Raw genomic sequence first — 24,875 nt, forward strand, 5'->3', positions numbered from 1 at the left:
GGCGGCATTTGCGCAAGTTCGGGCTTTTCTCTCTTCGGCGCCGCAACGCGTTTCAGTTTCAGTTTCGCGCAAGCTTGCAACGGCGGAGGACGCTTTGGCCGGCCGGTGAAAAGCTTTCGGTATGTCAAGAGGGTAATTCAAGATAACGCGGTACAATCGGATTGCGTTAACGACAGAAAAAAAAGGAAAAGGGGGAAAGAAAGTTATACGACTGTTGCAGAATTTATTCACAAGCGATTTCACCCTCTCGAGTCGAGAAAAAGTAAATCGTCCGCTGATCACAAATTTTTAATTAAATTTTGTAAATAATATAATCTGTAAATGCCATGCAAGGCCACGTTCTCCGGAGAGAGTGATTATGTATAATGAGACTGAAGGGATTAAATTTTTATGAGAGCTTTTATAAAAATATTGCCTGTTGTTTGTTCAAGTATAATTACGAGTGATATACTTCCGTAGGCTCTTCGTTAAAAAAGCGTAAATCTGTGGAACTACCGGACGTCCCATGATAGCGCAGACGAAGGACCTCGCGAAGGATCCCATCGGCGACATGTCCACTTACGAAAGACCGGGCGAAACGCATCTGTCGACGATGACGAGGATTGTAGGGGTGTGCACCGCTATTGGTGAGTCCCAATAATTTATATTGCATTTATTTTTTCCGTCGAGAAGGATGAATTTTCTCTGCCGATAGATGCGCAAGATTAAAATTCAAAAATTGTTGATTTATAATATTAACATTGGTATTCATATTAATATTGATTAATATTGATATATAATCATTGATTAAAAATTCAAAAATTAGAAGAGAAGATGAGCTGTGAGTTAGTAGTGCGATATAACGAGTTGTATAAAAGAAAAAAGGAACTATCGCTCGTTTTGAATAAAAATTTCATCTGGAGATAGTGGCGACGGAATAAAAACGGACATCTCTGCCGCTTCAAATGGAGACATTGCTTTTTTAATTACTTAGCTTAGGGAAGCTAAAAGAACCCCGTACCTGTCAGCGAGGCTCTTTACACCTTCTTAATATTAATGGGTCGTTATGGCATAGTCAAAGACAGTAGCTCGGGATGAATTCTCTCGCGGTTCGTCCGACGAAGGGGACCTTTTTCGTTTAAATAGCCGCGCACATTATCGGAGTTCCGTGAAAATTCCAGGGTGGGTTCCCGGGCTTGAATTTGAATTCTTACAAGTCCAAAAATAAAGCAGCGAGATAACAAAATAACAACTTTAAATACTACATAATTTTATTATTCAACAAAAAAATACACTGTAGAATTTAATATATGTGACTGTAATTGAATATTTAAAATAATTACGATTAGCTTCCATTTTTATAACTATTACTGCCAGTATTGAAAATGATTATAAATTAGTGGTCGTTTTAAACGTTAACTACATTTAAATTATAATAATCGCAATTATTTTTTTTTTATTAGTGCAGCACATCGTTATTATAACATATTTGTAGCAGTAATAAAAATGAAGTTCTTAATTACAATTATTTCAACACTCAATTAGAGTTCAACACTCAATCACAAATATCATTCTTTCAATGTATACACAGAAAAAAAATGTAATATAGTCAATAACATATGTGATTGCGGGCTGCCAACTACATAAAATACTCAATACAATAATGTTTGCTATTAATGCAAGTACAATGTTGATACTGCAATAGCATATATTATTGTATTGAGTATATCTGTAATTGGCAGCCCGCAATAACATATCTTATTGAATATATTACTTTTTTTTTTCAGTGTATAAGTGAATTTATTAAAGTATCTAAAAATTTATCCGGATGCAGAAAACAATTTTGTCGGGCCATCAAAAAAACTATGTAAGACGCTCAAGCTGGTTACTAGAATATCGAAACTTTTTGCAGCATTTCTCATCACGCTGGGATGTCCTTTACAATTATTTTGATGGTTAATGAAATCAATTTCACATCTATATTCAACGAAGTTTTTGGTATCAAGCGTATTTCGCTAGTACTTCGATGGTACTTCGATGAAAGCGTTATTTCCGTGGTATAAAATAAAATACATGGTATAAAATAAAATCCCCATCGTCTAACAGTGTGCCGGAAATAATCGAATGACGACAAAAATATTTTGATAGAGATCTCCGAAGGCAACTGGACGGGGCTTAAAATCGCTCCGTCAGATTCGACTGCCAATAACACGTGTTTTCTCTTCCGTTTTCCCGGGCTATTTCATCCCTTTCCCTCGCCCTCCTTCCTCTCCGCCGTCGTGACAAACAATGACGAAAAATATTCCCGACGGTCCATTATCTCCGAATGAATGGCGCGGGTTTTCGGTTGGACGACCGAAACGCTCGATGTCGCGACGCCGCTGACTCATCATCCACCGTCGCGCGAACTATCGGAAACGACGCGGGGATAAATTGCGAGGGGTTACGGTGGCGCTTTCGCTCGGGTCGCTCTTAATTGATAACACTTAATGCGTCCATCCGCCGGAGCAATTAGCGCGCGCGTGTGGGCGATCGAACCGTCGGATGAATGGGGCGAGTCGCGGCGAGTCCGAGAGCGAGTTAGGATCCGAATCTCTCGGACCTGACCATTGACGTTTAATTACGTTTAATGCGATTCCTGGTTACCGCGGAGGATCCTAAAACGTTACCGCAACGTTTTCCCTCGCGTTTCCGCGGACGATAAACCTTTGAATGGCGATTTTCCTTTTCGTGGATTCTTTTTACGACCGCGTTTGTCGCAGCGTTGCGCTTAAATAATGTGAAAAATTATCTAGGTAAAGATAAAATAAATTGTTATATGTAAATAACTTAAACTTGAATGTAATTACAGAAATAAGTGAAGAATCTTAGTCTAATGTTATTTTATATGAATATTTCAAGTACACTTTTCAGTGCGCGATCGATCTTGAAACGCAGTCATAAATTGAAGCTAGAAATAATATTACAAATTAAATTGATCGTCAAACATCTTAGAGAAACTGTAAAAAACTTATTGCGAAAAGTACTACCTCAGCCAGGGTACATATGAAGGTATTTTAAAACAAGATAAATATTATTACTTTCGAATTTGTCGGGATAAAAAATATAACATTATTTATTGTTTTATCCGAATAATTTTAAGACGATATTGCTGAGAAAAACAATTTAAAATATACAAACAATTTATTTATATTTTTATTTATAAATTTTTGAAAAAACAAGAGTTCCTCAAATAGTTCAATTTAACGAAAAATGTTCCTCTCCCGATTGATTACACAAATAAAAGTGTATCCAAGTTTAAAAATATAAAGAGAATATACAGCTCATAAAATAACTGATAAAATTCTTTGTCCAGATTTTGAACGACTTATAATTTTGGGGCAATTTACATCGCGCTATTTTCTGATGTAAAAAATCTGCTGCTATTTTGCTTCGAAAAATTCTCCTGACAGAACAAATAAACAAATAGTTCGGAGGCCGAAGTTAAAAATAAACTTGATATATTCGTTATTATTCGGGCATTAATTTAGATACCTGGAAACCATAACATTTCTCGTATATCTAATAGTAAAATAATAAAAAGATAGAAATAATATATATTCTGACAGTCTACCCATTTTTCCAGTAATTCTAAGTAATTATGTAAATAATTTTACAGAGAATGGTAAACACTGGCTTCATGAATATAATATATTGTGCAGTGTAACACACGTACGTCCTCTCGTTTTAACGATTGGAACCCGGCTGTGCATTCGGCAACTCATTGAAAAAGCTCGGAGAATGTTTTTTAATTGGTGCACGCGAATGTATAATAAAGTAAAATATTTTACAATCGCGGATGGTGCGACGGGCCGCGGGAATTTTCACCCGGGGAAATTGCGCGCGATTTAACGCGACGAAATGCTTTTCCCAAAAAGAGAACATTCGTCGCGCCTCGCGCGTTTTTCCACGCGGCATAATAATAATGTCGCGCGCTCGTTTCGAATTCGTTCGTCGACAATTCCCGCACCTACCCTCATACACAATGGGGCTTGATATTTATTGCGTCGAGGATATATATGTATATATATATTTTTTTTAATTTGTTTCACAAACCGCGCTCGAGGAAACGAATCGGATCCCGACTCTGTCCTCGTGCCCCTTCCGGAATTTGCGATCTTTCCGGTATTTGCGATTGCGTGCAAATATTACAAGAATAAAGGGAGGGGCACGCGAAGGGACAATGCGATGGCGACTGCAGCAGCCTGCAAACCGGCCATTATTTATGCCGAGGCGCCCGCATTCGCGACATTCATACAACTCTTTTCCCGCTCAATCCGAAAAGGAACACACGGCGAGGTAGAGAGAAAGAAGGAAGGAAAGAAAAAAAAAAGAAAGAGGAGAGGGCATGCAGAAAGAAGAGGCAAAAAAGAGAAAAAAAATTCAGATAAAGTAGCGGAATTTTGCCGCCGCTGATAGAGCAACGTGCGAATTGACGCGTAAATCTTTCACGGCGTTATTACTTCTCTCTCTTTCATCGCGCCCCGGCGGAGTGGCGAGAAACTCCATCCTCTCCCTCCTCCACCTCAGTTTGTCGAGGAATCCATGATTGAAAAGGACACGCGGGGTCCCCGGGGAGATAGGATTCCACGTACTCCCCCTCTTCTTCTAGCGGTGTACTCCTCTTGTATAATATTCCCGCGGATGGAATCCTCTCGGATTACGTTAGCGGATAAGCGCTCGGAGACTGGAACTCCCGGCCCCGGAATTCGCGAAATTTCGTTCGCCGTTCGCCGGTCGTCGCGAGGATGTAAGTATAATCGGGCGCTGGTGGCTTTAACGTGCGGTCAGGTATTATCGGCATTTTCGTTATCTTGGCCCGGGCGACCGACGACGGCTTTTCCCGCGCGCCTGCAACCGGAAAACAAGCCCCCGCGGACCATCCCTCTTTTTCTCCTCCCGCTGCCCCCTCTCATCCCTCTCTTTCACTCGGGCTCGCACCCTTTGGACGTGCTGTCGATATAGAACGGCGTTGATTTATCGCGGAGTTGCGCAGGCAACGGAAACGTTTAAGCGACCGGAAACGCGCGCGCGCCCCGCGCTTGATGAACACGCTTTTTTTTCGCTTTGAAAATAATAAGCGCACTCGAACGCATGTGGGAATCGCGCGATCGCTGGACCGAGTTTGCATCCGTCCGCGGATTCTCCTGGGAGCGACATTGCTCTTTCACGCGGGACGTTGCCGGTCGGAATCTTCTTAAGGGGATGTTCTACTCTAGAGAGCGAAAAAGTGGCCTATTTTGGGGAATTTGTTTTAAAACACACTTTGTTGCATCTGTTCTGTGCTTTTAAATATCTTCATAGAGGAAAATATTGTAATATATTTGTAAGTGTTACGTTTTAACGTGATACTTCCGTTATTAGATAGTAGAAGAATTATGTGCATACATATTACATGCGTTTGCGTATATGTTCTGCAATATTCTCTTTTTCTTTTGAATAAAATATATAATTTTATAAGAAAACACAAAGCCAATTTTATAAGCCTATTTTTGTGGCGGAATTGTATTTCCTGTTTCTCTTCGAGCCATTATGCACTGTCGTGATAAATAACATTGTAAAGATAATAAATATTTCATAACCACGAGCCTAGTATTATATATGCTCTTTGACAGCCGATTGAATAACACATTGACGAATATAATTGTTGAGTTTTCAATTTAAAATATTTATTATTAGCAAATTTATTGTATAAAATGTAAATAAAGGTATTGTAGTATCCCTCTTCCTTTTCTACATATTTAATAAACATCTGCAAATTTTAATACAGCTGTTTATCAGTTTTTCAACTTATGTAACAACTGAAACTGGTAGACATTTTCTAAATACGCGCTAAGTATATAGATATGTAAAAGCATAAGAAAATATGTGCAGCAATTTTCTAAAAAAAAAAATTCCCGAAAATATGCAAACTCTCTTGCGCGCTTTAGACTGGAATATCCTCTTAAATTGTTAACACTAGACTGAACCGTGGTGGACACGAGTATTAATGTCGAGGCAAATTGGTGGAATTTCTCTCGGCATAACATCGCGTCGTCAAGACCTGAATTTCAAGAGAGAACCACCGACAATCAAGGTTTTCGAAAACGTCATTCTTAAGATTTTCGAGAAGCTACACTGACAAGAAAAAAATGATTATAATTTAACTATAATTTATAGTCATTTTCAGTGCCAACTATGCATCTATAGTTGTTTTAATCAGGAAAATTATGGCTATTAGTTAAAATTATTATTTAAATAGCAATAAATACAAATGATTCTTAAGGGAAAAATTTTGTCATAGTAAAGCTACAAACGCAAAGTTATTATTAATATTACAGTAGTAATGAAATGTGTACACGGAAAGAATTTTCTCTTAAAAATTACCTTGAAAATTGTGGTAATTGTAGACAACGTAAACCTTGAAGAATTTTACTATACTTTTGACAAAATTTACTAAAATTTTAATAAACTTTAGTTAATTTTATTAAAAGTATGATAAAATTCTTCAAGGTTTACGTTATCTTATAATTACCACGATTTTCAGGGTAATTTTTGAGAGAAAATTCTCTCCGTGTAGTAACACATAGAACCAAATGCAAATTTTTTTTCTCAGTGTACACTCGTCGTTTCCTGAAGAAGACCCCCGGTAACGCGGGTGACATGTCACGTCCTCGACGTCGTCGACTCGTCGTCGGGCGAGTTGTCTTGCGAGATGACACTCATCGCCGGAGATCTCGAGTGAGATCTGCGATTTCCACGGGAGGGAAGAGAGCCCGACAAACGGGGCAGCGGAATACATTCATTCCGTCGGTGTCGCGGGCGATTCACCCGATTCGACCCGAGGGGCTCGAACTTTCGATTGCTCGTAACTCGTCGTAACGAGGACAAACCGGGGGGGGGGGGGGTGGATATTTTGTTACGCGAGTAACCCGAGAACGAACTTCTGGAGCGCCTCGTCGTTTGGAGTTTCGCGGCGAGGGTGAATGTAGAGCTTCGAACGTAACAAGTTTCGCACGCGAGTCTTCTTCTTCTTCTTCCTCTTCTTCTTGTCATCTGTTGAAAAGAAAAGAGTTTCACGAGTTTCCATCCTCCCTTTCATGAAGGGGGAGGAGAGACTGAAACTGAGGCCTGGTCGGTGAGGTCGATCCGGAGGATTGCGGGTGGTCGACCGATATACGGTCGCGCGATTCCCGCATGCGGAGTTTCAGGATTAATGAGGCGAAGGGTGCGGAGGATAACGGTAACGGAGATAGATACCCGCTAACTAGAGCAAGGGGGAGCGGCGAGGGGGAGGGGGAGGGGTTGCCTCGCAACTCCGACGACCACCGTTAGACGGGCGCGCGATCTCGCATTCGTGTACTTTAATTAGTTTCCGGGAGTCTGCGGGCAAGCAAGGACGCGAGTCGAAATCGCCGCCGCGCATCCTCTGAAATTATAAACTGCAATCGGATTAACCCTGTTTCTCTGAGCGTCCTAGCTTCTCTCCTCTCTCTCTCTCTCTCTCTCTCTCTCTCTCTCTCTCTCTCTCTCTCTCTCTCTCTCTCTCTCTCTCTCGGGCTCGTTTACAACATAAATATCGGAGGCTTCCTCGTTTGTATAATCCCGCGCACTAACAGCGTCCCTCAAACTCGACACTGCCGAATTGTCGGACGAAACGAGTTAATAACGCGCATATTTATTGGATACGGCAATTAGCAAATATGCCTCGTTTGAAAAGTAATTCGGACGCACGTCGTCTCTCGTGTAAATTTTAGCTCGTCGCGAGGGGCATAAATATAAACGAGGCACACGCGTCGAATTAACGATAAATCGAATATTAATCAGTACAAAAATTAATCCCGATTCTATTTTGTTAAATACACTTAATTCGATTCCGATGCTAATCGCGGAGAAATCGACATAGGCAGTACGGATTTTAGAATATTAAATTGCGTCATCCCCCCTTCTCTCTCTCGAAATTCACGACAGAAATGTAAAACGGCAATTAGGCGATCGGTGATAATTTATAGCCGCCCGCACCGAGTGCACTTGCCATTCGTATCGGAGCGTAAATCACCGCTAATTTGCGCGATGCGATTACGCCGGCTAGAATCAGTCGCCGGTACAAATTACATCCTCCATTCGTGCACCATTGGTATGTGCATTATGCATCCGCGGGGCGCATTCGTTGCGCTGCGAAAGCGGATTAAACTGCCGAAACGGCAGTTCTCCATCGGACGTAGATCCAGAAGATTGCGATTGTGTCAAGGGTTAAAAATAAAAAATGACCGAACCTATAAATTTCAACCTGTCGAACTTCCCATCCTCTTCTTTCTCTACTCGTCATATTGCGCGACAACTTATGAAACGATTTCGCGGGAAGTCGTCCAGGTTTCGTGGCAAATTCGCGTTTTACCTCTTCGGCGGCTGAGTGTCTCGAGTTAGGCGTTTAATTTGCTGTAGTCGATTCCCGCGAGACGCCGGATATTAATTCACGGCAAACCTCGCACTTTGCACTTCGTGACTTGTCTAATTAAAACGCGAGAGGCGACGCGCGCGTGCCAAAAATCTCGTTAGAATAATCTTCCACGGCTGCGTGTATTTCCTCATTCTTGCGTCAGATCCGGTGCTCAAGTGACCTAAATCACTCCCGCACGTGCGGAAACTGAAATGAATATTTTTGCGAAATTAAGAGAGAGAGAGAGAGAGAGAGAGAGAGAGAGAGAGAGAGAGAGAGAGAGCGAGAGCTGTTTTGTTACAATATATACCCGCTTGTAATATAATAATTATTTTACCTTTTGTATTTTATCTCCCTCCCGTCATAATATTCCCTTTATGAAATTATGCAACCTGACGAAACGAGGAAATCAATAGAGTCATATTCTTTGTTTAGTTATTTATTCATGGAACATTAAGCAGAATTTTTATCTTTAGTTATAAATTAATGCTGAAATTTAAGGGACACCAAGAAATTATTTAATAAGACTTTAAGTTGATTACTTTTCACAGCAAAAATTCGTTCAGAAACTTTTATAATATTTAATGCACATTCTGCAATGAGTCTCGAAAAATATATTATGGAGATTTAACGTGAAAACATTTTAAAAACAGTCTTGTATTCCGCGAATAAAAGTTTACTTTAAATTCGTCGGAAAATACACTCTTACGTCTGCTATCGCATACTTTCGCAATTATTCCTTCTTTTACACGTCTCTCTCTTTTTATTCATCCTGCATTGCTTGTTTTGCGCGCGCGTGCCACTTGATATTGTATTTTCCACAATAGTTTCGTAAAATAAACCAGCCACTTCTGCCCTCTCGTCCCTTCTTTTCGCGCAAATTTCTAGAAAAGTCTCAAACAATATGGCTAACGACCTAATTTCGTTAATTAATTGGCCACGGAACTCGATATTCATCGAGTCACCCATCGAAAAAGAAACTTCTTGGAAACGATCAAAATAAAGTTAGTTTACATAAGATACTCAATAGTTTTAACAATAAATTGGGAGGTAAGACCGCGCGGCGTTTGTATGTGTGTAACACAATTAAGATTGAGACAAAGGCCAACAACGGTCATAGCATGATCCTGACGTTCAAATAATATTTCTTATATGATTTTATTCTGGGAGAAATAGTTTTCCCAAAATATGGTTATAAACCACTTTGGGGCCCACGATTAAATAATTGTTTAGATTGTTCCTTACCGTGGAAAAAATTTTCATCGGTTTTTCATAGTTAAATTAGTGCCTTACTTAAGTAAAAATTATCTTTGCATAACTTGATGTCGACAGTACTACTTGAGAGATTTGATTAATACTTAAAAATCTTTGAAATAAATACAATAATTGCAATTTTTAATTAACACAGGACTAATTTGAAAAAGTAAATACAATATTAATTATGAACAATCTAAATAAATTGATTACTTAATCGTAGGCCCAAAAGTGGGTTATTTGAGGAAACTTTTTCCCAGAGTATATACATTTTCTGATTCTTCCGTTTGGCGTAAACAAAAATAATGTATGTGAGATATCAGTGTATAAAAATAATCTATCTATGTAGACTGTTCCATAAATACTATTTGAATTTAATTGGTCGAATTGATTAGCTGTGCTGACATTTCGCTGATCTCTCGGAATGTCTTTTTCCGAGAAATGTCTCGCATTTTCGTACTCGCTTGTCATTCGAATTATTCACAGCCACAAATCTGCGAATCCAAATTTTGCCTCTTAATCACGAAGAGAGATTGGAGTTTTCGCAATCGCAACTGACTTCTCAATAAATCGACGAGAAATTCGCGGAGCGCGCCCTTATTACTCTGCTTATTCGCGCGAGAGAAGATGGGGGAGGGGGCGAGAAGGAAGAGAAAAGAACCGCGATCCTCTCCTTTCCCAAAAGGGTTCTGTACGATCTCTCTCTCTCTCTCTCGCATTTATCGATGTGGAAAACGGAGTTTCCGCCGTAAAGAGATAATGCCCGCCTTAGTTATACCGAGGTGGTGCCTTCAGGATTCACCGTCGTGTGCAGCCAGCGCAAACCGCGCGGAACACGCGCGCAGCTGCGCAAAGTTTGCGCGGGCTGACATACTGTGAATCATAAGTTTATATCCACCGGGGCTCATTGCGATGAAGTTTAAGACCGCGGTCCAACGGTGCCGGGGGAAGAGGGGGGGAGAGGAGAGGAGAAGAAGGGCTCCCCGGCCTCATTCCTTGTTCAAACATACAGGGCCACACGCTTGGACGTAAAGGTCCGTCGATAATAAGACTTTATTCTTGACGGGATTGGCCATCGGCCTTCCTCGCCGACCGGGGTGGTCTCCATTTAGGGGCGAAGAAATGGCCCGAGGATACGTATATATGTATATACATTTACGCGTCATATATATATATATCCCCATTTACTGTATCGTAAATCGAAAGGTTAATGTTTAATGTGGGAGACAGTTTAGTGGTAGGAACTTCGAGCTCGTATATTTCTAAAGATAGAAAATCAATCTTGTTTAAATGTAACAACATCTGAAAATGAGTAAGGTTATTTTCCGTATGTGCTCTTTTTACACATTTAAATTATTTGAAAGTCCACATTTCATGTTGTAAACGGAAAAAAAAAATGTGTTAAATTTGTACACCTTTAAACGTTAAAAAGAAATTTTATGCAATGTAATGCGACATTTATGGAAAACTGGAAAGAGAGATTTCTAAATGTATACCACCGATATCCGTGATATCAAAGTGTAACGAAGTTTTTCATTTAAAGAAATTTGCTACTTTTTTTTAACTTCGAAACTCAATATTCATTCTGCTAGAGATATTTTTCTGAGACACGAACTTCCCCCCGGGCTCTTTCCTGTCAGTCCAAATAATTCAACAATAGAGCGAGTAGTGGCGAAACGACAGTAATGAGACGTCTGGCGTCTTACATCCCTATGTCCCCACGTATCCCGGGGTTTACTGGCTCTGTAAAAATATCGCACGCATCGAGATGTTACGATAATGGGCGCCGACGACGGTAGATGCATTTCTACTCGCTAGACGTAAAAATATTTTTATTCGACCGTGTAAAAACATTCTTATTGCGTCGTTTGAAAGCACGCACGAGACGTCGCAATCAAAAGTTGAACGCAAAGGCAAGACGAGAGACGTCCGACTAGCAAAGACATCCGGGCTTCGACCCTCTGAAAGACTGGCGAATTTTCGAAGATTTTATGAACGTTTAAACTCGTAGATTAAGTACTCGGGATTTTAGAGATTTTTACAAATTTACATGGGAAAGCAGAGCCTACTCGCGGGGATTAGCGAAAGATTACAGGATAGTCATGGAACAGAGGTCCCTGCCGGCTCTCTAATATGTGTCGCGCTGGACTCACGCACCCGGAGTAGCGTCTGGCTCCGAAAATGTTCTCGCCACTTTGGGAATTAACTGCGAGTCGTTCTCTTCAATTTTAATTCCGGTGAGAGCCGCATTTGTTACACGCCGTCCTGTCCTCCCCCTTTTTCCTCCCTCCCCTCTATCGCGCGTTTTCCCCGCGACTAAAGTGCATGCCATCGCGCACATACGAAATTCGCCGCCACGGCCGCCGACGAGGTCGCGGATGCCGCTGCACTTCCGTGCTGATGAATTCTACGTGCAACGCGGAAAGAGAGAAAGGGAGATTGCGCGACATATATACATAGCTACCGGTTTTCCATGGCGCTTCCGGGGAAACGTTTTTTCCCTCCGCCGGGGGAGACACGCGTTCGGCAAGTTTTACCGAGCAAAAAGAAACGTTAAAATGCACTGAAAATTATGATGAATATACTCCCATCAAGCTCTCGGGAGATATCCCACCCCTCCCCCGCGTCTCTCGAAGGAGAACCCTCGTTCGGATCTCTTCCAGGGATGCAGGCGCATCCATCATTTCGCGAAATGCTGTTCACCCAATTTTCCCCCTCGCGCGCTTTCTCGCGATCGCAGGCGCGATTTGCGGGAGGGCGATTCTCGAAGAATCGTTATCCCTCCTCGCCTTCCCCCCGTCGCTTTCCGCGCGCTATAGAGGGAAACTTTTCGTGCCGCTCGTCACGATGTCGCGGGACAAATCGAATCGTCGCGACGGAAAACTCGGCGAAACTCAATTTCCATCGTGGAACGCTCCGTCGTCGTCGTCGTCGTCGTCGTCGAACAGAAACGTTCGACGCATGCGATCCTCTCGGCGACGGATGGACGGGCGACCGTGCGGGGATTCCCCTCGATCGCCGCGAATTAAATTAATTCTCACTGTCCACCGCGTGTCCCGTATATCTATCTATACCGTCGTGATGGATACGGAAAACTTCTCTGATTTCTTCGCGCGTCGTAGTCCCAGAGGGAGCATCATTGAAACTCCCCTCCCCCTCCCCTCCCTCTCCTCCTTTTTCCTCGAAATGAGCCGATTGCGAATCACGAAAGTTGTAATCGAATTATCAGAAGCGAGAGAGAATTCTCTCTCGAAGTTAAAAGCAACGGCGCGTTCTTCTCGTCCATCTCACGTTCAGAATTTCGAACATCCCTTTTCCTACCCCTCCGGCAATTTCGGTATGGATTGTTCGACGACAACAGTCGGTTGGCGAAGAGCGTCAGCGAGACCTGCTGATGCCTAATTATATTCGAGGGCGGTTCGCTCCGGCGGTGTCTTAATTATCGCGCGTTTTCGCCCCCATTCTGACACCCTCTCGACGACACGAGTGGTGTCCGCGGCTAATTGCATTGCCGGAACACGATGTCGGAAGGTCTCGGCGCATCGCGCGATCTCTAATTGAATTTGGGGAATTTCGAGTCTTTCTTTCTCTCTCTCTCTCTCTCTCTCTCTTTTGCAAACTTGTCAGTTCTACAGTTGTAATAAAACCTGGAAAGACGACGGAGGAGGTGAGAGTAAACGGCGAGAAGTGTAAAAAAAGACGAGAGAAAGGGTGAAGAGAAAAGCGCAGGATCGCGATCACGAGATAGGAATCCGATCGCGCCAATCTGTCTTCGTTTTCGCGACGGAGAAAGAAATTAAGAGAGAAAGGACGGGTCCTATCGGGTCCACTATTCATCCTTAGGGGGAGACTTTTGCTTTTGCGTTCTCTTAAACGCTGCCTCTTGCGGCAAGTCGCGAAAGGGCTTGTGATAAATTAATTTGTCAGGTTTGTAAAAGGTTAAATGTTACAGTAATAAATATATGAAACCTCGAACTGCAATTTTTGCAACGTTCAATTCCGCACAGAATCAATACCAAGGGGGAAATATAATGAAACATTACTTACGTGTTGCACACGTTTGGCAACTTTCTGTCACGTTGCCAAAATGTTATTTTCGTTAGTTAAATGGCTACTGATTGTCCAATTAATTCTAATAACTAACGCAGAACGCTCGCGTACAAGAAAATAATAAGTGAAAAATCAACGAAGTCAGTGAAAAGACACTGATTTCCAACGGTAGACTTGTGACTTATCAATTAGCGAAATAAGGACACGGATGTTGCAGTGATAATATACTAATATTGAAGTCGAAATTATAAAAAAAAAAAAAAACATTGAATACTCACTAATTATGATAGTTATAAGTCTATCACTGCAAATCAGTGACAATACTGCCGAATGTCATTTACGAGAGTACGTTCTCTGCGGAGCGGCAGCTCTCGTGGAGACGTGATTTTCGAGAAAAATGATTGGCAAACCCTTCACGTCGGTGGAAAAGGATAATGGATATCCCGGATGGAACATCTTGAGAGGACAATGCGGTCCCGGAAATTCACTCGTGACCGCAGGTGGTCAATTCATGTGCCACTCGCAGGATCTGCGCCAACGACAACGACGTTGTCCCGCTGCAGCGAACACGCTTGAGAATCCGTATCCGGAATCCCGCGAGCTTCCGGTCCTCGAGGACCGCATTACGTCGAGTGCGTATTCGTGTGTGTGGGTCCAGAAATTTATATAAAAGTAGACTCTCCGTTCGAGTTCTTACCTTATACATTTTAATTCATTCGCGGAAGCGCGGAAATTGGAGCTTTGTCGCGCAAAGAAATGCAGAAAATAGCAAACGTTAAATTAATCAATGCGAGTAATCAATACTTTCGTTTATTATTTAATGAAACGCGATGCCAACCCCTGCAGCGAGGTCCGCAGCGCGAGAATCATCTCTCAGGGTGTGCGCTTATCTCTTCGCGCAGAATTCCGGCTTCTTCCGGCAGCTCATAAATACATAAAGCAAGGAACACACACCGCGCGGCGTTGCGGGAGCCGGATAAGGAGTGTAAAATTTTCCGCAAATATTTCCTTCCTGGCGACAGCCGAGTATCCCAGGTGCGCCCGCCCGGGCCGGATTTTCCTTTTATTAAAGTTGCGCGACTCCGTCCTCTGAATAATACATCGCTCTCGCGTTTCCCCAAATTCGTCGGATCTACGAAACGCGCGCTCACACACACACACACAGAGCCACTCGTGTATGTGCGGGTGCATCGCGTCTCTATGTTGTGTTAAGTTTTCTGCAAAACGTACGTGCGGGGCACCTCGTTTGCGCTCGTTTGCGCTCGAGAACCGAGAGGCGATAATTGCGAAACTTCGTCCTGCCGGGCCGCCTTTGATCCAAAGCGATCCAAAGCGCGAGAATGAAGGAAAGCGAGACGTGTGCGAGTTGCGATTCGTCGCGAAACAGGGAGGGAGGAGGGGGGGGATGAGAAAAAGTTGGGAACAATTAAGCCGGCGATCGAGGAGTTTAGCGGCGAGTTCGTTAACATAATCGACGACCAATAATGTTAATATCGGTTGCCGGACCGACAGTGTTGGGATTCCCCGGTCGGAAACGCCGCCGCTCGTCCATTAAAGTTGAAACACGGTAGAGAGGGCCCGACGAGGGCCTTCTTAAAATCGTTATTGGTAATTGCATTCGCAACGCGCCGCGCCATGAAAGTCTCCCCTAATGGCTCGCGTAATTATTTCGCTCGCATGCCGGTTATTTCATTTGAGGAGCCCTTTGACCGGGTTCTCCCTGCAATTAGAATCTTTCACGGACTGCTCTCTGATACTCTTCCACGCCTTCTTCAGGAATTTCGCCGGCTTGAAATCGTTTTAAAGATTCAGCAGCGAAAACGGGGGAAGCTTGAAGATAAACCTGCGAAAGGCAAGGAGATATTTTTTTCAACTCTGATTCATTTAATCTTTTTTTTTTCCCCGGGAACTTTCGCCTGGAACTGATCGAAATCGCGTCCCGATGGGTTTCGAGGGTCGGAAGTTAAAAAAAAAAAAAAAATAAAGAAGTTGCGTCGAACAAGTCGACTCTCTCGTCGGCGGCTCGTCACGTATTGATGGAGAGCACAATTTCCAGACAGATCGGAGTTATCATCACGCGTTCGTTATGGTTGTTTGACAATTTGGGCACTGCAGCGGTCGCGTCGGATTGTTGCGATTTAGCGACTACTCGGAACTCCCGTTCCGCACGTTCCGATCAAATCGAATTAAGGAATCAATTTTCTTAGAGATAATTAATTCGATAATTAAAGTTTTGTCCAGTAGGTCTCGATTAAATTTATGTAAATGAGAAATCAGCTTTCTTAAGTTCTCTTACTTTTTCAATAATCGATTCTTTTTTTTTTTTTTATACTAAGCAAGGAAGGGATGAAGCGGGCAAAAAAGCTATTCAATCGAATTTAACGTATGTGCTCAAGTATTCGAGAATAAATTGAATTTATTTGATTAAACGTCTCTCATGCTCGTTGCTGGCCGATTTATTTCTTCCCTTCTTAGCATGAAATGAGTTTATCCTCTTTATTTATTAATTATTTATTTGACTCTTCTTCCCATTCACAACGATTCCTAGCTCCGGCTAAATTATTCTGACGTCAACTTCCCTGGGGAGACGAATCTTTATTTATCGCTAACTGATTTTCCTCTTCGTTATTGTGGTTAAGATAACGTGTCTCTCGCAATTAGCCTCACGTATCGCGACGAGCGATATCCTCCCACAAGTAATCACCCGATATATCTCTCCTGACACACACACACACACACACACACACACACACACACACACACACACACACAACGCGCGATTTCTCCCGGGAGCAATTACATCGATTCGAGATGATCGGCTTTGTTCCGTGTCTCCTTGCCCCCCTGCTCCTCTTCTCCGTTTCTTCTTCCGGAGAACGGCGACGTTCGAGTCGATCCCGTTGTTCCGCTAGAAAAAAATCCTATCCAACCGTTCGAACCTGCTGCGCGTATTGATTTCCTGTCAGGCAAGGATATAGTCGATCCATTGTGCACGCGATATACTTGCACGGCGTGTATACTTCGTTCCCGTCGTATACGATAGAATAATTTTATATTTGCAATGACGCGGAGATTAATGCGGGACCTCTCGATATCTTACGCGCCACGGGCGATTCATATTCCGGCATATATATGTATGCACGTGTTTCGATATATAATATATCGCCCGATGCACTCTCAGATTGCATTTAAAATAATATTTTTCTCTCTCGCTGGAAATGGAAATCTCTCTTTCTCTTTCTCTCTCTCTTGTCTAATGGAATATTACGAGCGAACATTTTATTTTACGAATACGGGATACTCTGGAGCTTTCTGCCGGGCTATTTTTCCCGCCCATTTCAAAATCGCAGAGTGTCAAGCGCGTTTCGCCTCGTTAACGCTACGATATTATCGAATGGCGAAAAATCCTGTAATATACGTCCACACGTTTAGGATGCACAAATGAGAGAGAGAGAGAGAGAGGAAGGGAGGTCTACAATATAATTAATTCACTGGCATGCACGAGCGAGGGGGAAATCTGTGTCGCGAAGTATTCCGAAAATATACATATATTTCCTTCGACGGAAGGGACGCATGGACGACGCAAAATTACGAAAAAGGGAGGAATATTTAGGCAGGAAAGTTGGAAGATCGAGAAAGTGTCATAAAATTAAAGAGACATCTTAAGGAGATTACGCTACAAGCTCTATTTGAAACAACACCGGAAGAGTGGTGCGTTTAGATAACTTAAAAATATCTAGAGGAAGAAAAGGTAAATTACATGTAAACGTATCTTAGATAAAATAAAGATAATTTAAGATTTACATTTATTTAGACAAAAGAAAGAAATTACGCGCGTATGACTTTATATTTATACCTTTTAAGATAATATCGCTGTTGACCGAAACAATTTAGGATATAAAAATTATGTATTCATATTTTTATTTTTTGAAAACAATCGTTCCATCTGACGAGAAATTTTCTTCTTTTAATTTAAGTGAACGATATGTATGTGCAAAAAGATGGAAATAAATATATAATGCATTCTAATAATCTCTGGACCAAGATAAGATAAAGTCGTTTCTTTAGTTATAAATAATTTTATACAGAGATAACGGCAGACACAAAGGCTGCAGGAAGTGCGACGCGACTTTGATAAAAAATAACATGTTGTCACATCGGATTTAATCGTTCGTTCGGGAATCTCGCACGATTCGCATGCGAGTTGCAGTTTCGGCCATAAATTACGCGAATCTCGTCCGGCACAAAAAAAAAAAAATAGTAACACCGGGATTGAAAGAGGCCGATGCCCGTCGGAATATCGGATAATGCCGGATTTAGGGACGGGGGTTTCATCGGGGGCAGGGATCTGCAATCTTTCTGATCTCCCCTTTCTCTCTGTCTGTTGCAGTTGTGTGCGGCGTCGGCGCGGATGTGGCGTATCATCGGCACGTCATGGGGCTTTACGTTACGTGAGGATAATTCAACATGCGTATACCGTAATTCAATTCACGCATTATCAGCCCTCCGATGATCAACGTGATCGCACTCTCGCGTCGGCGACACTCCTCGCGCGATAGAGAGAGAGAGAGAGAGAGACTGTCGGCTGTCAAAAGTTGAATCGAGGGAGAGGGAGCGACGTCTGAACCTCCCTGGAATAAGCCGAGGGCTTCCTCCGATTGAACGGGGATCGGGGAAGGGTGAGGACGGAGAAGTTCGAGACGTTTACGGGCAGAAATTTTCCCCGTCCGTGCCTCTTAATTCGCCGACGACGACGCGACGGCGGGTGGCGATTATTATCTGTCCGTTCTGCCGAAGACGGCGGATTTATCGTCGCGCATTCGACGACTGTTGCTGCACGCGACGGCACTCCGAGATTGTTGAACCGTCCGAGAGACAAAGAGAGAGAGAGAGAGAGAGAGAAAGAGGGGAGGAGGGAGCGTCCAACCGCTTATACGGAAACCGTCGTTTATTTGACCTATAGAATTTACGTGTCACTTGCACCGTTTGCAACGCTGAAAAATAGCGGAGTCGCGACCGCCGACATTTCGCGAGACGGAAGGTCCGAGAAGGGTCATTCGGTTTTGGACATTGTCCGACGGGAATATAATATCGAGACCTTTGGACTCGCGAAGCTCTCTCAACGCTTCCTCGATTTTCTCGCGTTCCGTGCAGTAAATAAAATATGATATTCACGTAAATACGTGTAAATTGTATCGATCGAACGGAGCGAAATAATATTAACAGCTTTCAGCTGAACGTGAGACGAGAGTGAAAGAGAGAGGGTCGGACACGGGAGTGGTTCAATTTGTACGTAACGTTACTCCTCATTACTCGCAGATTGTTGTTATGCTTTGCGTTACGCCTCTCGTCGCGTTTGTACCTCGCTTACGATTTTACGGGATTTTAAAATTTACTCCGGTGGACGCCGCGCTGGCGCATAATTAAGCACAACGATTAACGACGTTGAGAGTCCCTCCGATCGTCCCCCCTCCCCGCTCGGCCGGGGCAATCCACTTTCGATCCGTTTCCCGACAGAGATCTAATTTAAGGCCGATTTAATTATCAGCAAAGAGCGGAAGCGCGATGTCGGAACGAGATTACTCCTTGGGCATTAGGGTATTTATTCGGTCACGGGGGAAACGGGGAAACTACTGACGGGTCTGATAGATCCCGAATGCGCGTACATACATTAGAATATCCTTATAACTTTCTTAATAAGGTTCGGGATCCCCCGTACCCTTGCGTCCGAATTTTTAAAGATCCACTCGCTTGATGGAAGCTGCAGAATCCGCAGTTTCGCACCAAGCTTTTAGTTCCCGCGGTATATATATTTAAAAAAAAAACAATTTTGAGGAGAATTAACTCTCTTTCTCTTTCTCTCCCTTGCACGATCGATAAAATTAAAAATAAATATTCTTTGGTCTCGAATTCTCGCAGGTCGGCCGTCCAAAGTCGGGTCGAGCAAACGGCCACATCTCGATTTTTTAATTCGTACAACGTCACGATCGGCAATACATGTAATTCCGATGCGTCAGGAGAGCGCCGCGTATCGTTCGATTAAACATTCCATCGCGTATCCCGCGAGACGCATATCGCAATCGAACAAAACGAGCGGCGTACGTGGCGCAAAAAAATGACGGAGGGGGGGGGGGGAAATAAAATAAAAATATCCCGGTCCATTGCAATTTTTCGCAGGCGTTACTCAACGGCGCGCCCGACGGAGAATCCTCGCGGGCTGGGAAGAACTGAGAGGGATGTCTTGCATTTTTTACGCGGCTCTATACGTCGGCGTGCCCTTAATCATTGATCACGCGCAACAAGAGGGGGGGAGGGAGTTGATTGTGATTTTTCCACGAATCGCCCCCGACAAAGTCGGATCACGTTCCCGCGATACAGACTGATGTATGGATAATGGGAATACATCTCGCGTGATGGAATTGTTTCACGAAGCGGAAGGAACGATTTTGCTGAAACGTTAAAAAGTCTAGCTGGGAACATATTCGAAAATAATACCGTCGAGCCATCAGAATAGTTACAAAGAACGTCTCTCGTAATTATCGAGCGCGATAATTACGAGCAGGCTACGAAAAGTTTTTGACATCTCCAGTAATCAGCTCAACTTAATTATTTAAATATTCTAACAAAATTATTTTCAGATCTGTATTCTAGATTTTTAGACAGTTCAGCAAAGGGCCGTTCTTGCCGTGTACCTTGTTCATAATTATTGTATTTATCGTTTCGAATAACAGCTGCGCGTGTAGGGGCCTAATTTGCAGGAATTAAATTCGTTGACAGCAACGTGTCAGTCTCTCCCTCTTGCTCCCCTGCGTCCGAAACCATTTTCGTTGAGCAGAGCGAGCTTGCGATGTATAACAATAAGTTCCATCGACGGGAGTCTTGTGTCACACATTCAGTCTCTTCGGCTTCTCGTAGTTTCGTTCGTTAATTCTCGTTAATTTTTAATTATAGGGCGGCGTCGGGTGTGATCTTCTTTCTCGAGATAACTTGGGCCATCACGCTGTTCGTGCAGCTCTGCACCAGGTACGTTTTCCTCTTTTTTTTTTTTTTACGAATATAACTTTGGTACATTTTGACATTTGAATGAAGATTTTATGTTCTACGCGGAATAATCGGTTTTGATGAAATCATCTAAAAATTTAGTTAAAGATCCGAAAGTAATTTTGTCACGATGTTTGGATAATTTAGCAACTGCATAAATATTTGATGGTCTGAAAAGAGGGATTTTTCAGTTCTACATTTAGATCAAATATTTAGATCATTTTAGATCAATGTATAGATTTCTTTACGAATTAGTATAAAAAGGTACTCTATAACGTGAGAAATGAAACAATTAATTTACAAAGGATCTAAAAGAAGGTTAGTTTGAGAGATCAGACTTTAGATACAGCGTTCAATTTTGATACAAGCCTCACGGTGTGTGTGTGTGTGTGTGTGTCGCGCATATACGAACGTAACGCGAGGTTGTACAACTGCGACTTCGCAAATTGCCTGAAATTGACCCGCGCATGTATATCAGGGACGATAAGCTCGGCGGAGCCGAGGTGGAGGAGACCACGGGGAATTACCCTGGTCCGAGCGTTAACGAAACGGAAAAGAAGCGATGCAAAGCCAGCCCCGGCAATTACCCAAGCGGGTCGGAAGTTCGTCCCAGTTTTCCTCGTATTTTCCGCCGAGGGAGGGGGGGGAGGTGGCGAGAGGAAAACCAGCGCGGTGGACCACCACCGGCAACTAGATAGAGCGACTTCACGACGAGCAGTCCTTAAGCCAGATAAATGCGTCACGCAGCCCGCAAAACAAAGAAGGAACTGTTGGAACTTCCTCGCGCGCGTTCTTCGAAGTTAATCGCGGAGACGTATACAATTAATTAGGAAGCTGAGTATTCCGTTGCCGCGCACGGGAGATCTTCCTCGATTTAACAGTTAATTTCTCGAGATATATACCCTCGGCCGTAATACCCTCTTCTCTATCCTCCCCTCGTTCGATCGACAAGTTGATGAATTTCGTTAGATTTTTCGGTAGATTCGATCTTGATTGTCGCGCGGGTAGTCGATGAGTAGTTTTTGCCAAAGTCAAATCCAAGCTGTTCATATCGATCAGCGTCGCGACGACCAACGTCGCCAGGATTCTTCGCGATCTAACGGGAGTTAAGTGGTAAGAGAAGTTCCGCCAGGACGGTTTTATCGAGTAACTTAGCCTAGCGATCCGTCCGTCGGAATCGACGCTGCCGCGGAAGTTTATCGTCGTCCTCGGCGACGACGACGATGACGGCGGTGCCATTAAAATGTGCGATCGATCACTCCGATCTACGCCGGAGACGATTGAACGGCGGGGAGGCAGGGATAACGCGTACGTCTTTACGCTTTCACGGTGTAAAGCGGATTTCCAGAGCGGAGATGTCTTCTTTTATATCCGTTAACCGCGCCGGAGATGAAGATCCATCGGGTCTTCCCTTCTCTCTCTCTCTCTCTCTCTCTCCTTCGATCGGGAATAATTCAATTAAAAATATTTCAGCAAGTTAATCGTTAGAGGAATATTGAAAGACACGACGCGTTTCTCTCTCAATTGATCTCGTCTTAATTTTATAGACCATCTTTGAAGGCTACGAGAAAGACTTTTGTATTAAGGGTCGCATGCTGCACAGAGATAATTGTCCTCTCCTTTTTTTTTATTGCCGTCCTAATGATATTAATCCACCGTGGGAGTTGATTACGCAACTTCACCCATGGGTTTACCGCGACTGCTAATTAATAATAGCTCCGAAACGCACGTGATAATCTCCGCGGAAATTTCCCCGATAATCTCGGAGGCTCGGGCAAATCGCTCCTCGACAATTTTCCTCCCGTCTACTCGATGCGATTACCGCAGCGATTTCCGATAAGTTGCGTCGCGAACGCAAATGTATTTTAAGTAATAATAATTTAAATTATATAGACTGTTTAAGGATGTTTTGACTCTAAAATACCAGCCAAAAGTTAACGAAATTTAAAAATAGGCGGATCTTAGTATTATATTATTCGGTTTATTTTAATAAATAACAAAAAAAAATGGTATTCTAATTCGGTTTAAATACCTGAAGTTTTGTTCTGAAATCGGCTGCAAAGAATGAAACTATGAAAAATTTGGCTTATAATAGCTCATGCAATGAAAACAAATGTTTTCACAAAACCTTGAATGAACATCTCGAACATCTTATTCAGTCTGAAGGAGTGCACCTATCAACTACCTATATCGGCCAGTGGGGAACGCGATGTAATCTCAAATCGATTTGATTCTCGACATGCAACTGCATCCAACTAAAATAAAATTTTGCAGAAAAGATACAACTTTGATTCATCATTCATTCGATTCACGGGAATCTTGCAAAGACTCTCTCTTTTTTTTCTGCAAAAAAAATCAATATTGTGTTCTGATGTTTTTTTTTTTTTTTTATTCAGGAACGAGGACTCTCTCTGTTTGCATTGCTGGTTCAGCGTTCTGGCGGTCACGCGGGGCTGGCGAAGAGCATTGTTTTATTTACCGTTGTCCTGCGTCCTGGCGTGGCGACCCAATAGACTTTGGCTATCCTACGTCGCGGGTAAGGACGCTTCTTCGGTTCTATTTCGCCGAGAGCTCTCTGACAGATATATATAATGCTTGCAGCCGGCCTACTGGCAGTACTGTCCTTGCTGCATATTGCATCGAGCGCACTCGGACGACGAGATCTTTGCCAATCGAGCGCCGGGACCGATTCGGTAGGCGAGAGCCTCTTGAATGCCAGACAGGAGAATTACGATCGTTTCGAGGAAGTTTTGGTGAGTGCAACCCACGGCGGTCGAGAGATCTCGGTCGAGAAGTTCCGCGAATTAATTTTAACTTTGTTTCCTCTCCTGGTTCTTTTTTTTTACGAAATATTGATTTAATACATGTACACTTTTTCTCGCCCCTTATTCATCATTGTCTGTTTCACCAGGTGACGGAGGTTCTTGATGACGGGGTGTCAGGACCAGGCCGCTGTCCCGGGGACAGCGACGGCGAGATATGACACGAGCGACGGTCCTCCTGGGCCAGCGAATCCGACGAGGATAGCGAGTTGGAGCAGAGGACCTGTCAAATCGCCACGCTGTCTTAGTCCTTCATGGACCAGAGATATCCTCGACTCGATCTCGTCGCATCTCAAAGAAAGTCAATTGATTCTGTTTGCGGCAAGAACGAACGCGAGAAATGCGCGAGGCCTTCTGAAATTGTGTAAATGGAGAAAGTGTCATAGGAGAGGCAGATTCTCTCTGAAATATGAGAATAAAGATAAGATGTGTATGTATGTATGTATGTATGTGTGTGTGTGTGTGTGTGTGTGTGTGTGTGTGTGTGTGTGTGTATGTGAGTGAGAGTTTGACTTTATTGATTTACAAAACTGCAAAAGAGGACGGAAAATGTGCGGAAATAGGAGATATTGCATCTTCGTGTGTGCGCGTGAAGGAATGAATGTACGCGAATATTTTTCTCTAATAGACACTCGTTAGTTACAGTATAATTTTCTATACGTTATGTCTTTTAGGAAAGAATAAATATAAAAATATAATATACATATAACTGCATGACACGTACAAAACAGTAAAATTTCATTTTAAGCGATCATTTAATGCTATTAAATTGTCAATATACAAAATTGCTAATAAATTCTTTCTAAAAACCTACTAAGTGAATTATTCAAAACTTCGTTTTTGATCGTTCTTGAAAAGATGGGTTCATTGCAGAGATATTACATAAGAAATTTTATTATAATATCAATACTATCATACAAAGCTGCGATAAATGTGACGTTTAATAAAAGCTTACAACTAAAGTAAAAGAAACATATTGATTAGTTTACATTTATATTTGCTTACATTAAAGTTTCGTTTTTGGCTTTTGTTTAAAAAATATCCAAAACCATGCGATCGAAAATATTGCTACTCCAATTTTTTTTCACTCTTAAAGAGTGAAAAATCACTCGAAAAATTGGAGTGGCAGTATTTTCACTCTAAGAAATTTAGAGAGTACATATTCCTATATATTAATATACCAACCTATTCAGACGATTAATTATCGCAACTGTGATTACCCCAGGGAACAATGAAATTTTAAAAGGGAGTGAGTTGAACCATTTTAAGTT

At 42.6% G+C, this 24,875-nt stretch overlaps 2 protein-coding genes across 3 annotated transcripts in view; one reads left to right on the forward strand and one right to left on the reverse strand.

The window, feature by feature from the left end:
* LOC105840386 (60S ribosomal protein L23a) overlaps positions 1-24,875 on the reverse strand; it is a 56,927-nt gene that overhangs the window by 30,973 nt on the left and 1,079 nt on the right. The gene's annotated exons all lie outside the window — the stretch shown is intronic.
* On the forward strand, positions 16-24,417 carry LOC105839527. 2 transcript variants are annotated; one of them, XM_012685912.3, is made up of 7 exons: positions 16-119; positions 460-626; positions 18,132-18,192; positions 20,693-20,764; positions 23,179-23,318; positions 23,384-23,535; positions 23,694-24,417. In XM_012685912.3, the coding sequence occupies exons 2-7, from the start codon at positions 506-508 to the stop codon at positions 23,763-23,765; spliced, it is 618 nt and encodes a 205-aa protein (XP_012541366.1). In that variant the 5' UTR covers positions 16-119; positions 460-505; the 3' UTR covers positions 23,766-24,417. The 2 variants fall into 2 exon arrangements, with proteins under 2 accessions (XP_012541366.1, XP_012541367.1); XM_012685913.3 differs by lacking the exon at positions 16-119 and adding an exon at positions 121-262.

Source organism: Monomorium pharaonis, chromosome 11, assembly GCF_013373865.1.
Source record: "Monomorium pharaonis isolate MP-MQ-018 chromosome 11, ASM1337386v2, whole genome shotgun sequence".
NCBI lineage: Eukaryota > Metazoa > Arthropoda > Insecta > Hymenoptera > Formicidae > Monomorium > Monomorium pharaonis.